The sequence below is a fragment of the Vulpes lagopus genome, chromosome 23 (genome assembly GCF_018345385.1).
Source record: "Vulpes lagopus strain Blue_001 chromosome 23, ASM1834538v1, whole genome shotgun sequence".
NCBI classification, from domain to species: domain Eukaryota; kingdom Metazoa; phylum Chordata; class Mammalia; order Carnivora; family Canidae; genus Vulpes; species Vulpes lagopus.
This window is the reverse complement of record NC_054846.1, coordinates 59,101,980-59,110,862: the sequence shown is the minus strand read 5'-3', so window position 1 is coordinate 59,110,862 and position 8,883 is coordinate 59,101,980. Positions and strand designations below refer to the sequence as shown.

General features: G+C 50.3%; 1 protein-coding gene across 1 annotated transcript; it reads left to right on the top strand.

The window, feature by feature from the left end:
* Nucleotides 1–26: 26 nt before the first annotated feature.
* On the top strand, nt 27–7,540 carry C23H1orf109 (chromosome 23 C1orf109 homolog). The gene is made up of 4 exons (XM_041737773.1): nt 27–597; nt 2,578–2,757; nt 4,334–4,452; nt 4,650–7,540. Exons 1-4 carry the CDS (start codon nt 323–325, stop codon nt 4,685–4,687), a joined length of 612 nt encoding a protein of 203 aa, XP_041593707.1. The 5' UTR covers nt 27–322; the 3' UTR covers nt 4,688–7,540.
* Nucleotides 7,541–8,883: the final 1,343 nt, after the last annotated feature.

Here is an 8,883-nt window from a genome sequence, read left to right as displayed (position 1 = left end):
GGCCGCGCTGGAGCATGCGCAGAGAGGCGGCGAGGGAGCGCCGGGCGTGGGTGCCCCGGTGGGTGCTCCCGCTTAGCAGCCGCGGGCTTCTAGTGCTCCTGCCGGTTCGGGGAAGGCGACCGGAGCTTCCAGGGGAGGAGACAGAATTCGGGCTCAAGGCCCGGGTTTCGGGACAGCGCTGCGACCTGAAAGCGGGGCCGCCCCCGGGTCGGAGGGGGTACACGGCGCTTGCGCACCGGAACCCTCGCGCCCGGGGCGCGCTGCTCCGCTCGCACCTGGGCCGCCTGGCGCTGCCCGTCGGCCTGGGTTTGTCCGGCAGGTGATGGCGCAGGACCAGCCTCTGCTCGCCGTGCGGGAGGCCCTGAGGGGCTGCTTCCCCGCCGTGCAGGAGCAGCAGCGCCGCTGGCGGGGCGCGCTCGGGGACTGCCGGCCCCTGCTGGCCGCGCTCGGCAGCCTGGCGGAGCAGCTGCAGGCGGCTCAGAACGCGCGGCTGGACGACGCGCCCCCGCTTCGGGCCTTCCCGGGCCTGCGGGAGCGGCTGCGGCGCAAGCAGCTGGAGGCTGGCGACGACGTGTTGGACAAGCTAGGGGAGACGCTGTAAGAAGAGCTCCGCGCGGGAGGGTGGAGACGCGGGGGCTCCCTAAGCAGCTAGGACCAGTCGGAGAGGGGGTTCCCCTTCCCTGGAAGGAGGTGTCGCAGCCTCGCCTCTTCTCCATTTGTTGCAGTGGGACCTATTTATTTATTTATGCATGCATGCATGGGACGCAGGCAGAGGGAGATGCAGGCTCCACGCAGGGAGCCCGACGTGGGACTCTATCCTGGGTCTCTAGGGTCACGCCCTGGGCTGCAGGCAGATGCTCACCCGCTGAGCGCCCCCCCCCCCGGGGGTTCCCCGCGATGAGACCTCTTGTCACAAAGTCGTTTTACAGGGGCACCTGGCTGGCGCGGTCAGTCGGGCTTTGGGCTCTGTGGTTTTGGCTCAGGTCATGCTCTCAGGTGATGAGGTCAAGCCGGGCGCTGGGGCTCTGCACTCAGTGTGCAGTCTGCCCTCCTTCCTTCCCTTCCTTCCCTTCCTTCCTTCCCTTCCTCCCTTCCCTTCGTTCCCTTCCTTCCTCCCTTCCCTCCCTTTCCTTCCTTCCTTCCTTCCTTCCTTCCTTCCTTCCTTCCTTCCTTCCCTTCCCTTCCCTTCCCTTCCCTTCCCTTCCCTCTTTCCTTTCCTTTCCTTCCTTCCTTTCCTTCCTTTCCTCCCTTCCTCCCTTCCTCCCTTCCCTTCCCTTCCCTTCCCTTCCCTTCCCTTCCCTTCCCTTCCCTTCCCTTCCCTTCCCTTCCCTTCCCTTCCCTTCCTTCTTCCCTTCCCTTCCCTTCCATTTTAGACAGAGGGGACAAGTGGGGAAAGGGGCAGAGGAAGAGAGAGCATTTCAAGGAGACTCCCAGCTGGGCGCAGAGCCCCATGCAGGGCTCCCATGTCACGACCCGTCATGACAACATGACCTGAGCCAGAATCGCAACGGAATGCATCCCTGACAAAGGCACCCCGCACGGATAGGCCTTTTCTCGACTAGACCAAAAGAAGTGTCCGGTGTATACGGACTGTGCCCTAGGCTAACAGGAACCGGTCAAGTACAGGGATCTTCTTTGTAGTCATTTGTACAAGAGAGCTGAGCACCTGTAATTAAGCCACGCACAAGGTGGTGGGAATATAGCAATGAACCAGGCTTGGTTTCTTTGTAGATTAGAAGAGAGACAGTTATTTTTTTTTAAGATTTTTTTAAAGATTTATTCATTTATTTATGATAGACATAGAGAAAGAGAGGTAGAGACACAGGCAGAGGGAGAAGCAGGCTCCATGCCGGGAGCCCAACGTGGGACTCGATCTCGGGACTCCAGGGTCACGACCTGGGCCGAAGGCAGGCACTAAACTGCTGAGCCACCCAGGGATACCCTTTTTTTTTTTTAAAGATTTTATTTATTTATCCATGAGACACACAAAGAGAGAGGCAGAGACACAGGCGGAGGGAGAAGCAGGCTCCATGCAGGGGGCCTGATGTGGGACTCAATCCCAGGTCTCCAGGATCACGCCCTGGAATAATAACAATATTATTACTATTATGCTCACTGTGAGCTGGGCACTTCCCTAAGCACTTTATAAGCATTATTGCATTTGATCCTCACAAGAACCGTTTCACTCCATTCATTGAACAAGTTTGTCATTCTACGTGCCAGTCTCAGGGTCGTGAGCACTTAGGGTATGCAGTGAGCAACGCCATTTTTATACATGATTGAGCGTTAAGTAACTTTTCTCCTATCTGCAGTAGTCTCTCTCTGTGCACCCAGAGCAGTTTTTCCCACTGGGACGTTTGGCAGTGTCTGGAGACCCGATTGATCGTCCTGACGTGGTTTGCTCCTCTCATCTAGTGGGTAGAGGCTGAGGATACTGCTTAGCATCCTAACACGCACAGGACAACAACTCTCCACCACAAGGGACCGTCCAAATTGAATTGTGCATGTGCTGAGGTTGAGGACCCCTGCCTTAGGTTCCTCTCGTGGTGTTGCCTAATGTGAGACTTTTCCCCCCAGAGCCACCCTCCTCAAGGTGCGTGACGTCGTCAGCAGGCACGTGGAACAAGTGTTTGAGGTCTATGAGCAGCACGCAGACGCGATTGGCATTGATGCTGTCCAGCGGGCTTCAGCGGTGAGCCCCTCTGTGGCTGACATGTTGGAGTGGTTGCAGGATATTGAGAGACACTATCGAAATGCGTATCCTTTGTGAATATGTTTCAGACAGCGTCCAGAGCTGCCTCAGGAAGTCTTTTTCATTTCAGTTTTCACGAGAGCATACGACTGTAGAGTGCGGGTCAGTTCTCATTGTCTCTGAACTTGGGGAAAAATGAAGCGGGGCAAGCGAAGGGCGAGGGCGGGGCTGTGATCTTAAACAGGGTGGTCAGGAGAGGCCTCACTGAGATAGTGACATTTGAGAAAAGACCTAAGGAAGATGAGGGAGAGAACCAGTTAATACTCAGGGGAAGGGTGTCCCAGGTAGAAGAAATGTCAAGTGCAAAGGCCCTGAGGTAAGAGCAGGCCTGATATGTTCAGAAAGTAGCGCGGATGCCGGTTGCTAGACTGGAGTGAGGAAGGGGAGCCCGATAGGAGACGGATTCCGAGAGACCGGGCCGGACCTTGCAGGGCCTTGGAGGTCTTTGAAAGGATCTTGGCTTCTGCTCTGAGTGTGACGGGAAGCTATTCAAAGGTTTTGAGAAGGAGGTAACAATCAGCCTGTGTTTTTGATGGAGCCGCAGCCAGCAGTATTGAGCACTGATGATGTGCCAGGTACTGTTCTGAGAATGTCCACGCGACCCCTTGGCAGGTGCTTTGATTCTGTTCCCTGGGCCCTCGTATCTTCCTTATGTATCTGCACTGCCTCTTCTGTAGTTTCTTGCCTCTCGTGTGGCCCCTGGTCTATGCAGCCTCTTGATAGGTTTCTCCACCTCTGGCTTTTTTCCCTCTAAGCCGGCTCCAGCCGTTGTGACCTCACTTCCTTCTGGAGATGTCTTTGTTCTGCCCGTTGCCAACATTGGAGTTTTGGGCAGCTTCCATTGCTCACGGACCGGAATCCCCACGGTGGTCTTCAGTGCTATGTTCTGGCTCGACCTGCCTTCCCTGCTATTGTTCCTTGCTGGCCAGATGGGAGGATTTACTTGGCCCTGAAACCAGTCCGTGCTTCTCCACTTCTGTGCCTTTGCTTACGCCTTTCCTGCCAGCCAGAATCCTTCTGCTGCCCCCCCCCCCCAAAGGGAGGTTTTCATCCTCGGAACTGCCATACAGTTTCCCCTTTAATGTCACTGAGATTGTATCTTTTCAGTTCCTGGCCTTTTTTTTTTTTTTTTGATGGTGAGATCCTAGGTTGTTGGGGTAACATTTCATCCCTCTGGCCTTGTAGCTCTGTGAGTGAGGAGGTGCTCGGTAAAGATCGGTAGCGTTGGTGAGTCCTGCCACCTGGTAAATGGAACGATAGCCACCCTTTCACTCTTCTGGCTCCCGGTCGTCTCCCCTGGGCATTTTTCCCCTTCAACATATTTTTCTTTCTTTTTTTTTTTTTTTAAAGATTTATTTATTTATTTATTTATGATAGAGAGGGGGGGGGGTGCGGGAGGCAGAGACACAGGCAGGGGGAGAAGCAGGCTCCATGCCGGGAGCCTGATGTGGGACTCGATCCCAGGACTCCAGGATCATGCCCTGGGCCAAAGGCAGGTGCCAAACCACTGAGCCACCCAGGGATCCCCTCCCCTTCAACATATTTCATTTGCTTTTTGGGCAGTCCTTAACTTCCAGGAAGTTACCTGAAGAGAAAGTACCTCCTGGCCTCGATCCAGTGGGGAGACTTGGCAAACATCCAAGCTTTGCCCAAGGCCTGGGACCAAATTTCAGAAGATGAGCACCAAAGCCTTGTACAAGGTGCTGGTTTTCATTTATTCCTTCATGTCTGCTGTGTGTGTGTGTGTGTGTGTGTGTGTGTGTGTGTGTGTGTGTCTCACTTCTTTGGAAGCATTACAGAGATGCCCTTGCAGTGTGTCTGTGTTTCTTATAAATCTGATGTTTTGCATTTTCTGGAGAGGGTGATATGCTACAGTTTTTCTCTCCTACTATTCCAGATACCCTGTTGAATGTTTCCTTTTTCTTGGAAGAGTAAGAAAGCTGTGTGTTTATCAGCAGACAAGGGGGACGCAGCTGAAGACTGACATTGGTGCTTTCTAGTGTGGTGACCTGACATACTTGAAAAATCAGTGCCTAGGGCAGCCCGAATGGCTCAGCGGTTTAGCAGCACCTTCAGCCCAGGGCGTGATCCTGGAGACCCGGGTTCCAGTCCCACATCGGGCTCCCTGTAGGGAGCTTCTCCCTTTGCCTGTATCTCTGCCTCTTTCTCTGTCTCTCATGAATAAATAAATAAAGACTTAAAAAAAGAAAAGAAAAATCAGTGCCTAGAGCCTGAGGACAGGCTTCTGATGTTGGGACCTCTCCCTGCGACATCATGGCTGAGGGCACATGGGCCACCGCTTGGCCTTTCATAGGCTTGGGAATGGAAGGAGGCAGAGAGAATGGGGAAAAGCAGTGCAGAATGGGGCAGGAGCCGCTGCCACAGAAGCAGTGGGGAGGGAGAGGGAGGGGAGTGTGGCCTCGCCCTCGGCATCATCCAAAGCTCTGAGCTTGGTTGACACCTGGCCTGTTCCGTGTATTTGGGTCAGTACTTGATTCCTTGATGGAACAGGATTCTTTTTGATTTAAAGAAGTAAAGGTGATATTGATGGAAGACAGTATAGATCTTTCTCGATGGATTACCTCCTGATAATCCCATCATAAATTGAAAATATTGGAAGTCAGAAATGCTCTTAATACACCTAACCTACCAAACCGGTGCCCAAGCACTCACACTAGCCTACAGTTGGGCAAAAATCATATAACACAAACTTACAATGAAATGTTGAATATCTTCTGTAATTGGTTGAAAAACAGAATAGCTGTATGGGCACAGAATGGCTGTAGGTTGTTTGCCCCTGTGATCTCGGGGCTGACTGAGCTGTGGCATGCTGCTGCCGCCCAGCATCACAAGCATGCCGCAAGTTGCCAGCCCAGGGAGAGAGCCACATTCAAAATGTGTAGGACGGTTTCTGATGGACACGTATGGCGTTTTGCACCATCGTAAGAGTCGAAAAACCACAAGTCAAAGCATACCTCCCAGCCAAGTGTCCCTGTTCCCTAACTGCTGTAGTTCCTCACCTGTCCGGACAGCTCCAGTTTCTAGAGCCACCACCAGGGGGAGGTGGTGCAGCATGAATTATGCTCAGGGCTCCGACTTTGAGGAGTTCTCTGTGTCCCCCTGTCCCAGTTAGTAGTAGGGGAGAGCGAGATGGTTACAGTGACAGGGGTTTTGACCAAAGCTGGCGCCTGATTCGCCACATTGTTCTGATCTGAGAGTAGCTCCACGGTGGGAGAAGACCTCCCTGAATCAGGCCCTGGGGGTTACATTTCTGAAGCCCATTGCCTTCATCTGTAAAATGGTCGGGTATTTCCAGACCTATCAGCTTCGGGGGTTGTGGAAAAATCTGGGTCACTGGATGTAAAGAGGCTTAATAAAGAGTATAGATATTTTTAAAATGAAGATGACTTTTTTCCTTACTACAAAAGTTATATATATATATATATACATATATATATATATATATGCTTTTTAAAAATCCTAGAAATGAAAAAAATCATAGAAATGTCAAAAAAATTCTTAAGTGTAGAAAAGTACAAATAAAGAAAGCTCCATCAGTGATATTTTGATATATAGACCCTTACGGTGTCCATATTCACACACACAAAAAAACCAAACCCAAATATAGCGTCATTGATCTATCTATAGGGTTATATAATCTTGTTCAAAAAACATAGTTTGCCCATCTTTTCATATCTGTAAAAATAGCTCAACACAATTACAGTAGATACTATTACACACATCACATACCATTTTGTGAATGTATTAGATTTTCTAATTAGATTTCCAAACCTTCATGTGTTTGTGCCTGTAAAGATCTCACATTCTGGTTGCGAAAAACAGAAATATCACAGAAAGTGAAAACACATGGTGTCTTCTCTTTTTAACAATATGGTAGACATTCCTCCAGGAATTTAAAAAACGTATCACATATGTAATAATTGTAAATAAAACTTAACTCAAAAGACATTTGGGTATCAGGCCATAAGATATACTCTGGGGGCAGATGAAAGAGATCCCTAGAAAGATTTATAGTTCAACCAGGGAAAGCTTGAAACCAGCGTCTCTCAAGGTTTAACGTGTATAGAAATCACTGGGCTCTTGGTAAAATTTAGATTCGGATTCTGCAGGCCTGGGGTGGCAGCGTCCTAGATTCTGTATTTCTCACATGGTCTCAGGTACTATTGAAGCTGACAATCCAGGTACCAGCCTGAATCGAACACACTTAAATTGTAAAACAATAATAAAAGCGTTTTTGGGGGGTTGGAGGATGACAAAATAGGTGAAGGGGATTAAAGGGTACGAACCTCCAGGTATAAGTAAGTTGTGAGGAAATAAGATAATAAAAGCGGGTATCTGACACAAAAACAGAAGAGAGGTGATAACCCGCTGCTCACTGGGATACTTGATAGTGACAGTGACATCTGAGTTAGGACTTGGGGATGGAGAGGAGCAGGGGGTGTTGTGTGTGGAGGGGGGCAGTCTAATAAGCAAAGGGAGTTCCAGAAAGACTGGAACCCAGCACGGATCGAAAGTGCGGTGTGCCAGCCGTTGTGCTTGTTGCTTTTACCTCCTAGAGCTGGCAAATAGTAGTTCCACAGAGCGAGTCACTAGGTTTCACGGATGGAGGAATGGCCCCGTAAGGGTAGACTGGAGCCCGATTGTGAGGAGCCCTGAAGGCCTGCTTCCAGAGTGTGTGTTTTGTTCTGCAAGTTGGAGTTGCCGTGTGTGTGTGTGTGTGTGTGTGTGTGTGTGTGTGTGTGGCACAGAGCTTTTTAAATCTTGGCCATAGGGGCACCTGGGTGGCTCAGCAGTTGAGCATCTGCCTTTGGTTCAGGGCCTGATTCTGAAGACTCAGGATCGAGTCCCACGTCAGGCTCCCTGCATGGAGCCTGCTTTTCCTTCTGCCTATGTCTCTGCCTCTCTTTCTCTGTGTGTCTCTCATGAATAAATTTTTTAAAAAAATCTAAAAAAAAAAAAAAAAAATCCTGGCCATAAATAGATAAGGTGTTTTACGGTGCTTAATAATAACTATGTATCACATAAGTATGACTTTTTATTTTGTTCCTTAGCTTTTTTTTTACGATTAAGATGCTATCTTTTTTTTTTTTTTTTTTTTTTTTTTTTTTTTTATTTATGATAGTCAGAGAGAGAGAGAGAGAGAGGCAGAGACACAGGCAGAGGGAGAAGCAGGCTCCATGCACCGGGAGCCCGATGTGGGATTCGATCCCGGGTCTCCGGGATCGCGCCCTGGGCCAAAGGCAGGCGCCAAACCGCTGCGCCACCCAGGGATCCCAAGATGCTATCTTTTTAATTGTCCTTTTTAAATTTGAAAGAAGTTTATCTTTTGAATAAGCGACACATTCACATCATGCAAAATTCAGAGGGTACAAGAGCACATTCAGTGAAAAGTTCTCATCTCCCAGTTACTCACTTCCCTTTCCCTGGAGGCAACGAGCATGAAATGTTTCTGATGTATTCTTACAAAAACACTCTCTGCCCATATCCGTGCAGTGGTTGGCAGCCTCTTAGATAGCCCTCAAGGGTCCCACCTCCGGTATTCATGTCCTGGTGTACCCTCCCTCCCCCCTTCGGTGTGTCTGGGCCTACATATTTGCTTCTAGGAACGGAACCCTGCAGAAGTGGTGGGATGTTACTGAAACTAACCGATGAAAAAAGCCCGAAGCTTCCCGCATGGGTCTATCGCTTACTCTCCGATCCCTCACCCTCGGGGAGGTGAGCTGCAGGGCTCCAGGGTGGCCCTGTGGAGCACTCGTGTAAGAGACCGAAGCCTGCCAGCAAGCCCGTGACTGAGCTTGGAAGCAGCTGCCCACCCCACCCAGTTGAGCCTTCAGTTGAGACCACAGCCCTAGCTAACCGCCCAGCTACAACTTCACGGGGACCTAAGACAACGGCAGCCAGCGAGGCCATGCCCAGGTTGCTGACCCATGGAAACACAATAAATGTTTGTTTTATTTTTATTTATTTATTTTTAAAGATTTTATTTTGTTTACTTATTAGAGACACACACACACACACAGGCAGAGGGAGAAGCAGACTCCATGCAAGGAGCCCAACACGGGACTCGATCCCAAGGTCTCCAGGATCACACCCTGGGCCAAAGGCGGTGC

Coding starts and splice junctions, on each gene's coding strand:
- C23H1orf109 (XM_041737773.1), top strand. CDS start 323: ATGGCGCAGGACCAGCCTCTGCTCGCCGTGCGGGAGGCCCTGAGGGGC. Junction 2,758..4,333: donor GAGAGACACTATCGAAATGC/GTATCCTTTGTG, acceptor ACTTCCAGGAAG/TTACCTGAAGAGAAAGTACC. Junction 4,453..4,649: donor GCACCAAAGCCTTGTACAAG/GTGCTGGTTTTC, acceptor CTACTATTCCAG/ATACCCTGTTGAATGTTTCC.